The 18,747-nt window shown below is 42.6% G+C and overlaps 2 protein-coding genes across 3 annotated transcripts in view; both read right to left on the bottom strand.

The window, feature by feature from the left end:
• Positions 1-13,009, bottom strand: part of nck1b (NCK adaptor protein 1b) — a 22,861-nt gene extending 9,852 nt beyond the window's left edge. Inside the window, exons 1-3 of one of the 2 annotated variants that reach the window (XM_035654398.1) lie at positions 12,751-13,009; positions 2,332-2,384; positions 1,603-1,843 (exon numbers count right to left, since the gene is read on the bottom strand). In XM_035654398.1, coding sequence (XP_035510291.1) covers positions 1,603-1,828 — 226 coding nt within the window. In that variant the 5' untranslated portion in view covers positions 1,829-1,843; positions 2,332-2,384; positions 12,751-13,009. Of the gene's footprint in view, positions 1-1,602; positions 1,844-2,331; positions 2,385-6,515; positions 6,613-12,750 lie in introns of those variants that run through there. The other variant, XM_035654405.1, reaches the window with a different exon arrangement.
• A 2,049-nt stretch (positions 13,010-15,058) lies between these two features.
• Positions 15,059-18,418, bottom strand: slc35g2b (solute carrier family 35 member G2b). Its single transcript, XM_035657879.1, has 2 exons — positions 18,052-18,418; positions 15,059-16,853 (listed from the first exon to the last, which is right to left on the bottom strand). The coding sequence occupies exon 2, from the start codon at positions 16,824-16,826 to the stop codon at positions 15,576-15,578; it is 1,251 nt and encodes a 416-aa protein (XP_035513772.1). The 5' UTR covers positions 16,827-16,853; positions 18,052-18,418; the 3' UTR covers positions 15,059-15,575.
• Between the last annotated feature and the right edge of the window lie 329 nt (positions 18,419-18,747).

Genomic DNA, 18,747 nt, shown 5'->3' with positions numbered 1-18,747 from the left:
CACACACACACACACGCATATGTTTTTACAGACTGGACAAACTAGAAGTACAGCAGTTACACAATGTATATATGCTTGAGTCCAGCAATAACAAAACATATTACGAGGAACATAACAAAAAGTGCAAAAGAATGAATGAGAATGTCAACAGCCTCTTCTCGTAACATACACGTATTTAAAAAAACAAAACACTGCGCAGCTAACAGGAAGACAGAGTCAACAGATAAGTGTTTTGCAAACACTGCACTGTGCGATACACTTATGATGACACACTTCTGGTTGCCAGAACTCCCCTCCCATTTTAAGGAAAAGCCACTTTGGGGCTCAGGGCTTCCTCGCACAGGTCACCCTATGCAGCAGTACGTCATCACCACGTCATCACCACATCAAAGTTTAGATAAGGCTGTTTTGTCAGTCTCACAAGTGTGTTTTGATGTTGTGCTTTTTATCAAATGGGCCTATAAACAGCAGCTGCTGGCTTTGGCTTTGTACTTCAGCTTCACAAAAATATTTTAAAAACTGGCAATGATTATAGAGTACTGCGTATCAAAATCACAACAACTTGTAGCCTTTACAAAACAGATCCACAACATTTGCATTTCCCGCACACTTAAACAGACCTGCATGTCAATATCATGCAGGTCTGTTTTAGTGTGCAGGAAATGCTGGCGTACAACCTCCAGCCAAATCTAATGAGATCTGCGCCAAACAAACACAGCCAAAGTATACCAACAAACGTGGTTATCCCATCATGCTCTTAAGAGAAATTATAAAATCATAGCAAAACCAATACCAGGCTATCTGGCTGTGTTCCAGACTGGATGCCAGTGCTAAGAGTGTATATCCCAAATGATCATGAACGTCTGTCATCAAGTAGAATTACACTAAGACAAATGCTAACCTTGGCTTACATACACAGTTACATTTGGCTCTCTCCAGGCAGTGCCCAGAAATATTACTGTTGTGTTGACAGAGCAGACAACACCTGTGCCGTATCAATTCTGGTCGTGATACCCTCTGTAGCGATTGCTCTCACACAATCAGAAAGTGGAGATCATTAGATGTGTTAGCCCAAAACAGACTACCTGGATTTCTTTCTGTGCCCAAAGCTATGAAACTAAAATCCTAACTTTGTTTGCATCTGTACCTAACCTGCATTCAACCTAAAATAAATATAGAAATGTGCCTTACCTTTGTAAATGCTTCAAGGTAAAATGAAAAAACGGCACCGTGCATTAGACACTCCTATCAGATACTAAAGCTTCAGTCTAAGTGCACTGTAAAAAGAAAGTAGCTCTCAGCATTTCAACCAATCAGACATCAGTCTGAGACTTCTTCCTGTGTTATACAGTACATTAGAGACCACAACAATGTGGTCAAAAACAAGTGCCGGCCTACATAAAAGATGGTGTCTGTTGCTACTTCATTTAGGTTGAAGAACAAGAACCAATTGTGTGTGAAACACAAAGGAAGTCTCAATCAGAAAGACGTTATGAGTGACTGAAGATATATGTTTAGAGTGCAAATACTGATTATTAATTTATTAAATAACTTATTAAATTAACACTCGTAAACTGAAGAGACCATAACAGAATGTTTTACCAAGTGTGTCTTTGAGGTTCTTGACAATAGAAGCTTTCCTGGCACTGTTTTTCCTCTCCACATAGTTGGACGGCACAAAGCCTGTTTTGTTGGTGGCATTTCGAACCCTCCACCAGGACTTGGAGTCGTCTAGGAGCCAGAGGCGCTCGTTTTTCTTGATGTCCAGCTCCTGGTCCTGCTGGGCCATGTAGTCGAACTTGGCGATGACAATCACCTCTTCCGTCATCTTGCACTAGGTGCACTGGTGGAGTGAGAGGAGGAGACAAAAGAATAGACGTCAGAATGGCTAGAGTTAATATTGTACAATACAGAAAACTTGAATTGATCAGTAAAAAGTCTATTCCACAGTCTGGGCCAGGGTGTACTTATGTGCAGCAATACAGTTAAGCCTCAATTTCTACTACATACACTGATAGACAGGGTGATGTCACAGTTCCTGATTTAATGAAACATTAGACTCCTTCCAGAAATTTGAGCGGAAGTGGTTGGTTGTTTTTTTTTTTAAATAATGACAAGTGAGTAAGCATTTAGTTATACAATCACAGCTGCGAAAAAAAGCCTGATTTGACTCACATTTCCTTTGAACTGACGTATCTTCCTCATCTACCCAGCCTTCATACACATTTTATTCTCCAACTGTGCAGTTTTCTCCACACACATTTACAGGGTATTGTAAGAGTCACACCAAAAGTAAATTTAGAAAGTGTGTTTGGAAATAGATGGCTGTACCTGTACTGCATCAAAGCTGAGAACTTCAAGGGCTCTGATACGTCTCTGTTGACCTGGGAAAGGAACAGAGAAAATGCAAGAGAATTACAAATCGATCCAGTAATACTCAAGAACTGTCCATGTGATACTTTACTAATGGTGTATTCATGCCAAGACATGGGCAGTGTTATTCAATTATACCGTCCTGAAGAACTGCCAGCTACCGTTTCCACAGTTTAGTCTCTTCAGACATGATTTCCCCCCCACCAATTGTACTCTCGAAATAACAGATATAAATGACTATTCTTTTCAGTCTTCAACACCGACCGCTGCCAGAGTATAGAGCCAATCTCTCAGTATCCACATTCTTCTGAAATTTACAGAGGGGATGATTTCCTCTCGTTGAAGCAGTCCAACGATTGTCTATTGTGTCAGGCATCAAACATGAACCTGGGAGGCAGGAAGATGGCAAAGATTACTGTAACAGGGCAGTAGAGAAGAGGGGCAGTGTGCGTCAGCAGCATGGCTACATCGGGGAGAGAAGCCCTCACTGACCACTAATGATGTCGGCTATTGCTTTAAATTTAGCACAGGCTTACAAATACTCCTAAGTGTGCAGTCTATGCAAATGCAGTGATTATGTGACCCGCATTACAAGCATGGCTCCATTGTTTGCCATGTTGCTTATCACAAGAACTTTCAAGTTCCCCGGTCGTTTTAAAATTATCATTCGGGAGAGTACTGTGATCCACAATCCAAACTTGTTTGTGTTCAACAATGAGCACATTCACAACCAGCTGGTCTTATGACCCACGTAGCCATCGGCGCAGCTAGGCTACGCTTAGCTTAATACTGCAGAACTGAAGGAGTGAGACACGACTGGAGTGGCTGTCTAGCTGCTCTGATGTCATGGGAGTGGATGGAGTTTCACCCCCCCCCACCCCCGACTGACTTCAGGGACCAGACACTGACCTCATTGATCTCAGAGATGTTGGTTTTTTTATTTGAAGCAGTGGTGTCTAGGTTTCAGCTGCAGCTGGCCTTCAGATAGGCCCCGAACCTGATCTTAGGCAAACACAAGGAGCCAAGCTTACTTTCAGCATGATTAGCCAAGAGGAGTCAAATAAACAGTAAATAAGCAGAGGCTAAGAGCTGAGAGGAACTTCAAGTCAAGATGTTGATGAGGTGGTTCCACATCTCATATTATACTGTTCAAGACCATGACAAGAGCATTAAGCTAAAATGTGTAACATAAAAGATCCCAAACTGGCTTTCAGGGGGACACCTGTGGTCTGGTGTCCCCCTGTGGGGTGTTGTTGACTTTGTTTACCAGAACACATTAGGGTGTATACTGTGGTTTTATCTCGTGGCATGTTATTGCCTGCTCCTTTTCCATCTCTAATTAAATTAATGAACACTGGGAGACATGTTAGGGAGCGGCACACAAAAACAAAGAGCTGATTTACTCTCCTCGAGTGCTGCCTTTCACAAAGACAAAGGCAACAATCTCTCCACTCCCTGGGCTGGGCTGGAGAACTGTCTGCCAAAGAGGCTGACAAGTGTGTATATGTGCTCCTTCTCCATTTACAACATCCCTCTCTTACTAACCTCTTTTTTTCCCCCCACTTTATACTCTCCGTACCGGTGCATGACAGAATGGTCAGCGCAGGGCTATCCCTTTCCCAGCTATCTCCCATTTTCAGAAAGCAAGCTGGATCCCCAGTCTCACTTCTTTGAATTGCCATCACCCCCCACGTCTAGAGTGGCTGAGCACTAAGTGCACATTAACGCCGCAGTGACTGACGATACTGCAGATGTGAGGGAGGATCAAAAAGTTGGGCGACAGATGCTCCGAGCTATTCGCGCGGCTCCAGACCGCGGCGAGGCCACACGCCTCTCCAACAGCACTAAACACAAGGTCAGACAGGTCAAACTGCTCAAACGGTGTCATATCCACAGTGGATCTCCGTTTACCCACTGCCTGGTAGAATGAACAGGTCGGGTGCTCAATCCATACACAACTCCACGGTCTGGTTTTTGTGCTTCCGTTCTTTTTAACTTTCTGTCTCATATAAAACCAATAATAAGTTACTGAAAAACTGCACAAGAGCTTCACGTGTTTACCGTTCAAGCAAACACACTAAACCAACGGTTTTTTAGTCAGAAAGGCCTCGAATCCAAAGATGCAACAATCAAATGTCAGTTGGATTGGTGACAGCAATGTGGTCTTGTATTTGACACTTTAAAAAATGTAATAAAACAAAGCTGTTCGGTGATTATTACGATTGTGCGTGAAGGGAAATCATCCAGGATGTTAAAAAGGTACAAAGGACACAGATTTGGAAATTAGGAAAAGATTGTCACAGATGTAATGATGTAATGAATCACCACTCCCCGTCAAATAGCACATGACCCTTGTAATGAGTAACTAGTCGTATAGATGTTTTGCAGAAGCGTGTCTAGCTCTGAAAATAACTTGGGTACCAGACATAAAGCAAAAACAGAATGTGTGTGCACGAGCTTGGCGGTTGTCAACAAGGGCAACCAGACCGCAGGGGATGGGAGACAGGTGGTCAAATCTGGTGGCTCGTGGTGACTGCAGGGTTTTCCCAGCTAACTGTGGATTCTTCCTCGCAATACTCGAAAGTGAGATGCTAACAGAAACGCACCAAAACAAAACATCCTGATCATTTGTTTTTAAATTAACAAAACATTACAGCAGTTTAAGGAAGCACTTTCTGTAAGTGTCACAAAAAGAGATTGTGGTTCACCAGCATACAAATACTATTTTAACAGCAGATGACTTCATTACAGCTCCCATAATACTGCAAATCAGTGGCCCCCCCTAGTTATTACTATTACTATGGTAGGGGAACACTGAGTTGGGCAGCTTAATAGCAGTATATCTGATTAGGGCTGCAACTCATTATTATTTTCATTAGCAATGAAACTATGGATTATTGTTTAGTCGACAATTTGTCAGAAAATTGTAAAAAACAGCCATCTCTTCTGCTTTTTGGTCTGAACAGCAGTACAAAACCAAACAATATTTCATTTCCAATGAAATACTGCAAATTATATATGCAAATCCTCACATTTGGGAAGCTGGAACAAAAATGTGTTTAAAAAATATATACAATTTAACAATTAATTGATTGGTGATAATGTAATCATCATTTGGGTCCTATTTGATGTTTTCAGCTCCATGCTTACAGAAAGCGTTAAGGTCACAGGTAACAAAACTAAACTCTGTGTGGTCACAGTGACAATACCACTGCATGACAGAACAGTTTCACACATTTAGAGGTAAGCCTATTTGTGTCATGCAAATGATACAGCACAGTTAACTGCTACATACCAAGCTGATAGAGTAGGCCCATCTTATCTTCTCTCATAGCCGCAGCTGTGGGCCTGTGACAGGTCAACCAGTGTTACTATCAGGGATACACTTGTGTTCTCGAGAGTGCTAACATTGGTCACAAGTGTTTCACCATCAGCGACAGACCACCAACCCAAATTTGGTTTATCTTTAATATTTAAAAACCATAGTGTATTTCTGTATTATTTATACAATTATATAATAGCACTGTAAACCGCTAGACCACAACAACTGCAGTGGTGTAATAGAGATGCAGTTTGCAACTTTGCGAGCTACTATGAAACAACAGTGACAGGAGATAACCACATCCTGCAGTCTACAGCTGCTGCCACAACCCCTTGTGTCTCAGTGAGAAAAAAAACACAAGTGGAGATTCTAGTCAAAGAGCACACCCAGTGGCTTATCGGATAATGCACGACACAGATATACAACACTCGAAATATGCATAAGAAGCAAGGGACTTGGATATTATTAGCGTGGCTTCCAGTGAACTGCTCTGACTTACAGACTGACATGTTCTTCGTAAAAAAACGAAGCCAAAACAACGGAACACTGTATAATCTAAACGAGCCAATCAGAACAATTACGGATCCTTGTTTCCCTGCGCACTGGGAGCAAATAGTGTAGTGCCACTGCTCAACAGGATTGCTGAGGCACTGAGACAGCAACAGCATGAGCTCACAGAGGCAGACAGAGTAACCTAATCCCTGTGACAGCCTGCTAAAATCACAGCCTCTGCTGCCTTCTGGAATGTGCTCTGTGTGCTCGCTGCTCACTCAGCCCCTCTGGCATTGCTGCGCTTCCTCCAACTTGCACCAAAACTCACATTTTGGTCACGGGGGCCGGTCGGCTCCACAGCGGACAGTGCAGGAGCGACGGCGGAACCGATGAATACGCGCTTGTGCCCCTTTTTTTAACACTGAACCACGGCAACTCAAACCCACGGGACTGCATCTCATCCCAGCTGTCCTAGATTCTCTCGAAACAAGACAGCAGCATAGCAGCAAGGGGTCATGGGAGACTTGGCAGGCCAGCTGTGAGACAGGAAGTGTGGACACAAGGGTGACCGGATGATGGGAAAGTGATGCAATCTGACAGAGCGCAGACCTGACCTCTGAGTCCAGATGAGTTCAGATAACTTCTTTGCTTCGCATCGATGCATGTAATGTGCTTCTATTAAGAGATGAGAGATGAGTCAGGTTCTGCCGCTGCTGGGAGAAACTACGATGCTTCCCCATTAGAAAGCTGTTTTTGTTCCAGTACCATGTTAAACCTTAACATCAGGGCAGAGGGGCCTCCGGTGTTTTGGGTTAAGCATATAGGCTCATGACTGTGTGAAAGCAGTTGGTTATCCACCCCTCGGGATCACCCTCAGCAGTTGAGAACGGCCTGAAATAGATCGGGGCTCATGTCCTTTGAGAATTGCCAGAGATTTACTCTCATAGCAACAACTAACACCAAAAGTTGAGAGCTTTCTTTTAGGCCAGCTTCACATGAAAAGGGCTCACCCTGTGCTCAAAACAAATCTGTGAGAAGCGTACACAAACGCCACTGTTTGAAATATGTCGCATAGCAATTTAGCCACAAAATCTCATGCAAAATCTAACCCGGCCACTGAGTTAGGGCAATCTTTCATTACTCTAGAGCTACGTGTAATGTGTTTGATTGCACAGAATTTCTTATTCAAATGTATTGTATAATGTATATGTATTCTGATAGGTTACATAAGAGTATACACATAAAAGAGGATATTCATTACTAAATTTGGCCCTTATTAAAAACTGATATAGACTAAAATAAACAAGCATAGCATGTTTTCACTTCCCTATTCTCACTTCCTATTTCACTGTGGCTTCATATTCTCCATTTCACAAATGTGAGGCTGAATGTCACTGTCTAGAAGACATGGCATGGGATGGCATTAGTGAACTTGGTTGTTGGTTTTTGTGGCTGGAAAACAGGATGAGATGGCGCACGGCGTGAAGCAACTGATAAAAATCCAGTTTCAGTTAAATGTTTCTGTCTACGATGACTAATGCAGTCATCCATAAGTCCTTTTACGTTCCTTTGTTTTGGAATGGTGAGACCGGCTCAAGATATAAAAAGGATGACACCAACATGAGACAAAAGTGGTGGCTTTATAGAGTCTCTTACAGGGGGGAAAAAAAAGCAATACTGTCAGAATAAAGTAAATCACTGATCTGTATCAGCCTAGAAAAGCCTGATCAAAGCATCATATCATACACCACAACAAACAGATAACCAAAGTGCTTGGAAGAAAACGTACAGGCTAAATTTAGAAAGACCACCGCTTTGGTATTTGAAGAAATACACTGACTGACACGTTATCTAATTATTCCCTTCCAGTATTTACACTAACTGAACGTAACGTATCGAACAACTGGCCTCGGCAGCAGCCTACCAGGATGAATGGACGTTTACATCCTCTGTTAGCAAATACCCACCAGAACATAATACCTCTCTGTAAGAAAGGATCCATTTCCTCGGGCCCCACCTACATCAGCAGAGCCTACACATCCGCGTCCACGCCCTGCTGCTTGCTCCAGTTGCCACTTGTTGTTCTGGGTGGCCTATTTGCTTACAGCTACCAGGTCCAATGATGGCCACATCCAAGCGGTCTGGGATCAAGGCGACAGCAGAATAAACCTCCAGGTTACCTCACCAACCCTGAGAGCTCCGGGGGATTTCCCAATGACTAATCCAAGTTTACAAAGCAAAAGGATTCCTATCATCAAGTACTGCAGTACAATAAAGCTGTTTGTGGTTTGGTTTTGTGTGTTGTCAGACTACTTAAGACTAGTAGTGCCATTAAGGAGTCAGTAAAAGAGATGATCCACATAAAACCTAAATTGGGCCAGGCCGTGTTCTGTAGCTGTGTACCTCATTGCAACTGCAGCCTCCTGGAAAAAGCTATTGTTGCAGTCAAAATAGCAGATCATTTGTAAACCACAAGATAATAATCCCAGACAGCCTGTGTCAGAGGGATGAAATGGATACACTGGCTTCCTCTTCGTTTTCGTACATCCTGGCAAATATGAGCCCTAGGGTGCTGTCACAATAGGACTAAACAAGCCACTTGGGACACACGTCTGGGAGGGCCACGTGTTGGAACTTGTGTGTGAGCGTCTTGAGAGGAGAGGAGGCATTCCAGATTTGCATGGTGATGCCACAAAAATCTGGGGTCTGCGTTAAATCAACGCCATCAGCAAGATGTTTGATAGGAGCGGGACGAGAAAAAAAAAACACTTTCCACGGAAACCCTCGCCTCCGTGATGCCCGAATGAGAAACGGCCTACACACACTTTAAACACTGGGAGGCTGTGCTTGATGAAACTGGGAGTTCTTGGGGAAGATTTTCTTGTGTCATTTTTACTTGCCGTCAGTGTTGAAGAAGACACTGGCAGGCAACAATGCAGGTTATTCAGGGTCAAACCCAGAGGTAGAAAGATGGGTTGAAAGTTACACAATGACTGAACCCAAGTTTTACTGTGATGGATACACTTTCCTACAAGCAAAACCTGTGCCATTGACTAATTTGAAAGATACTGCAATCACGTTTTATTTTATTTTAAATTCTGCACACAGCTTTAAAAATCAGTTCAATATTGATTGAACAATTAGTTCTGTAATGACAAAAAGGAAATGCTTAAGTAAGGCAGACAGTATCAGACATTAAGCACAATTTTAGGCTCATATTGGTTGATCCTGACTAATTTTAGAATCAGGACAAATTTCTGTCGTTTGACACTCATGTCCACAGTTTTGGTCTTCTGTATTACAGTTTGGGCAGTTCCACTGTCTGATTACCCACAAGCTGTATTATTTTATACGCTGTGGCTAAACCGTAGTCTTGAGTAACACTGCCGTCATACAAAACTGAACTTTGCTGCATAACAGACATATTCTCTGCATCTTCCAGCTACATAGTTTGGTTTTTTCCTTCTTGCTTTCTGTACAAAGTAAAGCTGGCTTTCTCTCTTTTTGTAAACACAGTTGTATTGTTTAAATAAACTTTATTGGAAAGGTCACGGGACGCAACATGCAAAACGTTGTGGCTGGTCAACTGATCTGTACAGTCGGCGCATAAAAGTCTGCGGCAATGCAGAGACTTTGGTTCTTAAGATGTTTTAGTTCAAATATTTCCTAGAGCTATATGAAAAACTATTATAGGCTACACCTACTGTTGATTCAACAAATTCACACAAAATATCTAGGAGGTGGGCAGACTGAACTTGGTTTCAGTGTGTCAAAGTGAAACTGCCGCTGTGCCTCAAAAGTCTACTTAAAATCAAGATTTACACATTTTGACAGATATGCGTTTTTCTTTCACGGAAACACAACTTCTGTCATCGCAATAACAGCCGCAGTTGCAAGTACACACATCCTCATTTTCACACTGCCAAACCCACTGAGAGAAAACCCCGAACCATAATGAACTAATACAGAAAAACACCACTGATATTGCACACGTCTTTTCTCCTGTATGAGGAAGTCAAATCACTTACTCCGAATGAGAAATGATAGCAATATGACCACACACAGTCTACAGTGTAGGATTTGCAGAAGTGGGGAGAATTAAACACTAGTCAACTGTGTTTAATTACTTTGCGTTTGCGCACACTAACGGCTAAACAGAGATTTCAAATTCTGATAATGGTAAAAAAAAAATTGAAAAAAAGCGCACTTGTCGTTCTCCTCCTGCTGTTTGTGTCAAGAGAAAGGGCTGAATGAACTCCCTTTTTCAGCAGGTGACCTTGGTAAACGTATAGAAAGTACCTTCGCATGCATGCATGGGCAGTCAAAGGAAAACATGTCAGACAGAAAGAGACAGAAAACATTAAAGAAAAAGAGGAACTGGAAGAGACTGTATGTAATAAGGGAGATAACGAGAGAGAAGAGACAATTGCAGAAAACAAAAATCCCCGGTTTCAATAGAACCCAGAAGGCACTCGATAGACTAGATTCCTGGGCTTGTCATTTGACCAGAGACATTTTCAGCCACATTCATTTGTTGGCTATCGAGAAAATGCACAGTTGGTATTTTCCCCTAGGCTGTGGGGACAGATTTTGGCTGCTTGAGGGCCACTGAGAAGGAGACGGGGGCAGGATCTTACACGAAAAAAGGAGCTCATCGCTGCATATCCATAAGTTCACACCGTCGGAACATTCGAATGACGGTGCAGTTACGAGGGTATAATGAGTCAACAAGAACTATAAATAGGACAGGATGGAGCAGACGGAGACAAATCACTGCAATATCAACACGCATAGCTGCATAGTGAAAGCTTTAGTTCAGGGGTTTGGCCATGAGCTCATGAGCTGGCAGCTGATAGGTGCAAAAGGTTCTCCATAGGTTTTCACATGTCTTACAAATTGGCCCCCCAACGCCCGAGAGAAATATAATAGCAGGCTTCAAGGAAACCATGATGGTAAGCAGGTCTCCACCATCCCTCTCCCTGCAAACCGTGGCGATCCTCCCTCAGACTCCCACAGAGCTACAGCAGACCAAATGTCCCCCCCACCCCCCTCCTCTCACCTCCCTGAAACCTTAATGAGAGACTGTGAAGAGGTCTGTCAGTGTGACAATAATTACAGAAACTATACTATTCAGCAGCTGCAAAAAGACCCCCACCCTCCTCCTTTGGCGTTTGGAAAGACACACACACGCTGGCCTCTTAAATCATTCAGCTCCAACCAACCGCAGTATCTGTGAGATTAAATACTCCAGCAATATTAGTGCGCTGATTGTTTTACAGTACTGTCGACCACGTTTTGTAACCGGCCGCACAAACACGAGCCACGAGAGCTTGCCAACAATTATACGGCCTTATCGCCCATTGTGCTGCCGAAGCATGACATTTAGTCTGGCTTAGGTTGTGTAAGGTAGAAACAATGTTAGGAGATAAACAGAGGGAGCAATTATCTCAAATCTTACCCCAAAACAAAAAAATGGCTTCACTTACACAGTGCATTTGCCTATCTATTACCGGTCTTCCTGGGTAGATGAAAGTTCACAGACATTTTCCTACAAGTATGCTAAGTTTCGCTCTTTCGGATCAGAGAGGAAATGATTAGTCCGTTGACAGAAATTTACTCTGCAACAATTTTGATAATTGATTTAAGTCATTTATCAATTCACAACAGCTGTTGTCCTTGTGAGGCTGTAACATGTGAATGTGGGATCAATAAAGGATGATCTTATCTTTCAAACAAGATATCTAAACCCTGGACTCTTTGTATTCAAGTAAATAATGAGGACAGTAATTGCAATGCATTAACAAAACTAGTAGGCAAACAAGAGGTGGCAGAATGACTACAATAACCTATTTGTGTGTGTGTGTACAATCACAGTTAACTGGCTGTTTAACACAAGTAAAGGTTCATTTAAGTTAATGTCAGGGAATGAATCCATCGTGACCCTGAGCAAGACGGGTCCAATGAGCGCCCAACAACTTAGACAGGGGCATTAGTTAACGTGACATATTAAAAACAAATAAATAAAATGCACAAGAGAACAGAAGGAGGCATTGTGAATGCAGTAAACGAGAGGATGCGATGTGCACTGTAAAGCGTTCACAGTGGCTGCGGTTAAGACGTCCTCTCCATTTTCAGTCTCAACAAATAAAAGCCTTAAACGTGGTGGACTGCTTGAAATGAAGTGCAGCAGTTTTATCTGAGCTTATTTTTTTTTTTATTTGGTTTTCAGCTTATAACTTGCGTGTCATGCTACCTTAACTTGGCTAACGTTAACCCGGCTGAGGGAAAGAAAAAAAACACGGGGGGGTAAAAAAAAAAAAAAATAGGAAATGGTTACAGCCAAACTAGCCGATAGCCAGCTGGGTTAACAGTATGTTGGCCATGTTGGCAAGGCGACTGACTCGGGTTATTTATTTTTCTCTCCCTCCTCTCTTGTCTGGGTTAACATTTAGCCGAGTTGTAACGTTACTCGGTGGATTCAACAGTAGCAGAAGCTAACCCGTAGCCTGGATTCAGATAGCTTTTCACACCGCCAGATCACATTCAGTCATATCACGTCTTACCCCTTAATTGCCGATGGCCACCTCTTCTCCTCTCCTTCAGGCCGGGGAGGGGAGGGGGGGATATTAAACGTGTAGAAAACGTCAGGCAAGACAGTGGAAGTGGTTGCACGCAAATGATATCCAGAGTCCTAGCTGGCAGCCAGTTAATTTCCCACCTCCAGTGAGTTAGCCTAGCTGAGAGACGCTGTGCCCCGTTGGAAGAGCATTTCTGTATCAAAGCATGTCACTGCTCGGCAGCGCGGCTAGGCTAGGCTAGCACAAGCTGTTCGGACGCCAGGCCCCGCCCCCCTCGCGTCCAATTGGCTGCGGAGGGAATCGAGTCTCTGTTGATTGGACGACGCCGCTGTCACTCAATCACACTGCAGCTGCTGGTGTTTTGCGTTCCCATAAGCATCCGTCATGTTTTTTTTCGCTTTGTGAAAGGGGGTAACGGCCTAATTGCTATAAAGGAATAAAAGAAACATGTATATGAGCAGAGTCATAGACAGGCGTATCGTGTTGTTGTGTGCTTGTGTTTTGCTTATTCATTTAGATGGCTTAGAATCAGCTGTGCAAAAGAAAAGTTGCACTCGAGGCTTTTAAAGCAGTGAGTGGGGATTGCATGTCATCCTGTAGGCCTATAATTTAGTGAAAGTTATAATTAGCACTTTTTGCAACTTCATTTTGAATCCATAACTAGATAAAGAAAAACGAAAAGTATAAAGGTGTGGACAATCAGCTCACATCAAAAGGGAACTGCACCTTCTTTTCCTAATTTATTTAGTCTGTTGGCTGCAGATAGCAATATGCAGCCTTATATGATGAATAGAATATATTTAGTAGCTGGAAAGTAGGGTGTTTTTGAGCCTTTCATAAAAATGCTCAGTCATCTGTACTTTGCAGCATACATACAATAACTCATCATCAAATTCCATTCAGGCCCCTCCTGGGAAATGATAGTACTTCTAATAAACATGTCTGTGGTGAAGAGAGTTGCAGAGTAATTTGGAAGGTTGTGCAGCTCGCTGCAGGATGCAATCTGTTTCCTGCTCAAACAGATGGGCCTCCTCTACATGTATTCTGCTTTCTGCACCTAAAACCCATCTCAAAACAATACTATAATACAAATATAAAGGGAGACTAAACACACTTTATCTCAGTTTATTCACCTTTTTTCGTTTGAAAACTAAACTTTAGCCACCGGCCCTGGTGTTTTAAAAGATAACTTTACATGACAGACAGAATGTGTTTTCAAAGTAAAAGACAATTTCACATTGTGATGTGTTTATGATGGCGGTTGTTTGACTTTGGGTTGTAAATGAATTGAGCTGTAGTTTACTGATAGTAAATAAAAATCACTGATAGTAGATTTTCCTCACACAGAATGATTTGATTTCAGCAACACCTCTGCTATGAGTGTGGTCATTAACACACAACTGATTATTTCCAGCTTCAATAGAAATATGTTAGACATTCAACAGAGTGTCATAAATTTATAAACCTTTATTAGGTGATACTATGCATACAATCAGCTGTCCAATAACTCTTCTTCTGCTTCTGGCCACTAAATAAAAAAGGATTGGATTAAGTATTTTTATTTTAATGCAATAACTGCCTGTAGCTGAATATTGTTTGGATATACCACTAATTACCTTCATAATGTACTGTAATACAGTATCACTTCAACAAACTCTGAGTAATAAGGTGGATTGTTAATGCCACCTGCTGGGCCGTTAGTGAAACATCCATGTTGTGTCAGTTCTGACCCGCAACAGGCAACATGTCCTCTTTCATCCACTCTGCATCGTCATTATGTCTTTATTTCATTCCATCACTGTTGCTTTTGCCTTGGGGGAATCAGAGAGCGACTGCATCGGCTTGGTTTTCTACACAGAGAAAGGACACATCCCTGTGTGAATCGCCTACTACAGAAAAAGCAGATGTTCTCATGTTGTTAAGGGGGACTTTAATTCAGTACAGTGCACCTGCCTCTGGGCATTAGTCTGATATGTGTCTGAAAGTAAACAGAAGCAGCATTCAGGCATGTAATCACTAGCCTTAAATATCAAGCAGCTGCCGGGGCCAGAACATACGCAAGAGGCAGTAAGAAAGCACTGAAAAGTGCAGTTTGTGCACATAATATGGGAGGAAACTGTATATGGAATAATACAGATTGCCAGTTTTCCTGTGCACAAGATAATGTTGGATCGTCCATCTGTCTCTTTGTAAATCTAATTTTTAATAAGAAAAATTCCAGTTATAGTTACATTGTATATGATGCCTCCTCTAAATTCACATTTTATTTTGAAATTACACCGTCTTGGCAAGCAACCGATTAAGGCTAAGAAAAGCAATACCAGTTATTTTATGAAATGTGGGTGGTATTTATTTTTATTCTTTCATTCCTTGTATGTAGTACGAATGATTTCTGGGCTGACATTTACACAGTGTGACAAGTGTGGCAGTGTGACAACAGAGGGATACACCACACCTTGTTGATTCATTGAAATGTTCATCTTACACTGCCACTCACAAGACCAGATTAAATATGGTTTCAAATGTTTGAGCAAAGTAAATAACAAAAATTAAACTGATTCATGTTTTTTGTTTTTTTTGCTGACATCTTTGTCTTTGACACAACTTGACATTAAAGCAGTACTATCAGGGGGAAATGGTCACCATATTACATTTGTCTTTTATTTCACACACAAATATTAAGACATTACTTACACAACTGGCACCCTTTCAACAACACAACAATACAAAATCATCAGATGAAGATCCAGACATTCTTTAAATTGCACAACCAAGCAACATTGTAAACAAATAGACTGACATATCAAAACTCATTTGATGGGCGAGTCTAGGATCTCTTGATAATCCTGCCGAATGGCCCTGCTCACCCTGTACAGCTTGACTCCTGTCAGGGTGAACACGCTGATCATGATGACCAGGCCTCCTATGACGTCGTAGACAGACGGGATCATCCTCAGAACAATGAGTTGGAGGAACATTGCAACCACGATCTCTAGGTGCTGCACGGTGCTAACTAAGGCTGGATGAAACTTGTTTAGAGCATAGTAGACTCCGAGGAATGCCACGGTGGAGCAGATACAGATCCCAATTAAATAGCCCCAGGTCTCCCCATCCAGAGGAATGATTGGCTCCTGCATGATAAACATGGTGGAGGCACCCCACACTGTGCCCGTCCAGCCGAAGGTAAAGAGTGCCGTCCACATGCTGACGCGCTCCTTAATGGCTCTGTAGACGATCATGGAGAGGGCAGCAGTCAAGCCGGCCATCACTGTCATTGTGTAGCCAAAGGCCTCCTTCCAAAACCCCAGCCTGGACTTCTCCTCATCTGCTACGTTTGGTACCATCACCAGACACAGACCGAACACGCTTCCCACCACTGTGACCACGTCTGTGTATCCCAGCCTCTCATCCAGCAACAGGAAGGCCAGTACTGCACTGAAAACTGTGGTGGAGGCACGCCACATTATGGTGCCATTACTGGGAGGTACTATGGCAAAAGAGGTGTAGGCGCAGGTGATTGAGATTACGTTGCACACGCCGTAGAAGAAGAGACGCAGTCGGTAGCCCTTAGGGCCAAAGGGGGCCTCGTGGTAGTAGAAGACCACCAGGATGGAGAGCACTTGGATCACAGAGCGGATGAAGAGCAGCTCGAGAGAGGGCACTTTAGAGCGGTCAGCTGCTAGACGAGTTATCAGTGCCACACAACCATGAGCCACCGCTGCTCCAAACAAGGCCATCCAGGTCACCCTGGAGGCCAACACATTCGCCTCGCCGAAGCTGGCCAGCTGGCCCCCGACCCCCTTGTCTTTTTGCACACTTGGCGGCTTAGGCTGGGTCTCCATGGTTCCAAAGAAAGTCCTGCCACCTTTGCTGTCTGACACCAGTCTCTTTCCCACATTAGCCTCCGCGAAGGCGCCAAAGTCCTCAAAAGAGGGTGCGTCATCGTACCCTTCATCCCCAGGCTGGGGGAAGTGAGTGGCATATTTCACAGTTACCGTGTCTGGGTGAATCTTAACCCGCTTTTTTGATCCGTACTGCAGTGAGGATGAAGATACATCCATGTTTCTTTATACGTCAGAAGGGGTAATCTGAAAAATTAAATAAAAATCATTGCGGCATAATTGTGCGAAAATAACATTGAAATTCTGTCAAAACAGAGCTTTTCTGAAACAAAGAGAAACGTTTGCATAATTCATCACATGCTTTCTCAGTATCCACTCCTCACACCCACACACACATACAAAATACACACATGTGCTGACACGCTCACACACATGCATACACACAGATGAAGCGCACACTTATTACTCCTATCTCTTTTACCTTTGTACTCTGCCTAGTCTTACACTTGTGTTGGGTTACTTCTATATATATCCCATGTGAGCTCATATAAGCCGAGCAGCAAACATTCTGAGGCTGATGCAGTCTGATGGGGATGAAATTACATAACAGGAAACCACAGAGGGGACGATACATGAATGTGGGCCACTTATGAGATGAATGGAGTTACACACCGTAAATTTAACAAACCCTGAAAAAAAGGACTGTGTGAAAGGGTTAAATAGTGCTGAATAGTTTGAATGGAGATTTGTGATGCTTTGAGCAGCAAGATTTGGTTTAAGGGTGAAATTACCAAAGGTTGTTATAAAATGAACAAAGGTGTAATTAAAAAAGAAGCCCTTGAATATCAGAATAAAATATCATTATTAGTACTACATCTTGTAGCATTATTATCACTACTACATTTATTTTGTCAATTCCTTGAGACAGCATGAATCAAAACCACAAGGGGGCAGATAGATGCTCTAATTTGCCTCCTCTTATATACGGTTGCTCCTCCTTTTTGAAATCGACATTATTATAACTTGATCCGTAATAATAAACGACGGTAATGTGATGTTAGACGGTAGGATGATAATATAAAAAGAAACATTTAATCTTTTTTTAGTCTGAGAAGACACCTCAAAGCAAAGCCGTGAGCCAATTAAAAGATGACTTAATATCTTGACAAAATCAGTCAGAATTATTATTTTCAGAAATTCAAGACATTAAAAAACGCACAAAAAACACAATTTCTCCTTTGGGTGAGCAGTTGATACATGCAAGATCTTGTCACGTGAATTACTAAATTTTAGTTTAATGCAGGTCAAACTGGCACAAGGAGCGTGTATTTGCAGTTGTTTTTCCATCCTGCAAAACCCTTATGAATTGACAGGATATATTTTTTTTGCACTGTAGTATCAACTGTGTGCAGCAAGAAAAACACAGTATCGCCAAATATCTTACCTTTTGTTCTTAGAATAGTTCCTATTGATGCACAAACCCGCGTTTGTATCATAAATGAAGATCTCTTTTGATTTCTTGATCCTTACAGTCGGTCAACTGCCATTTCCCCATCTCTCCCCTTTCGAGTGGAGCGCCTCTTGAAGATGCGTGCTGCTTATTTGTTCTTCCACTCTGTCGATGGACGCTGCCTCTGCCTCTGCTTCTGCTTCTGCTGCTGATGAAGCTGAAGCTGCTGTTGCTGAGGGTGACGATGATGATGGTGGTGGTGATGATGATGATGATGAAGCGGGGAGAAAGAGCCAGGGGAGAGAAGCAACTGTTACTGTCACAGCCAGTGGTTTTTCTTCCTCTTCCTCCTCCTCCTCCTTCTCCCCAAGACGCTCCCCACCTAAACCCGCTCGTATTCGTCATCTCTCAGAAGGGAAAAAGGGATGTGCGTCGGTCAGTCATCATCATCATCATCATCATCATGTTCATAAGATTAAAACTCAACCATTTTGAGAGGAAGATTTGATTTTTCCCATCTGAATTAATTATGCTGTGATGAAGGAAATAGAAAGCTGCAACCATGTTCTGCTTTCACATGCATACAGTTTAATTTATAGGACACATACTGTGTCATTATGGTCTAGGTCATGTTTAAAATGTGGGGTTCACCGTCTGCTCTATTTTTATTGCCATATTTGTTTGGCTACC

The sequence above is a fragment of the Morone saxatilis genome, unplaced genomic scaffold, assembly GCF_004916995.1.
Source record: "Morone saxatilis isolate NCDOM2014 unplaced genomic scaffold, NCSU_SB_2.0 Contig0, whole genome shotgun sequence".
NCBI lineage: Eukaryota > Metazoa > Chordata > Actinopteri > Moronidae > Morone > Morone saxatilis.
Note: the sequence above shows the minus strand (reverse complement) of the source record. Positions and strands in the feature narration are given on the sequence as shown.

Coding starts and splice junctions, on each gene's coding strand:
- slc35g2b (XM_035657879.1), bottom strand. CDS start 16,826: ATGGATGTATCTTCATCCTCACTGCAGTACGGATCAAAAAAGCGGGTT.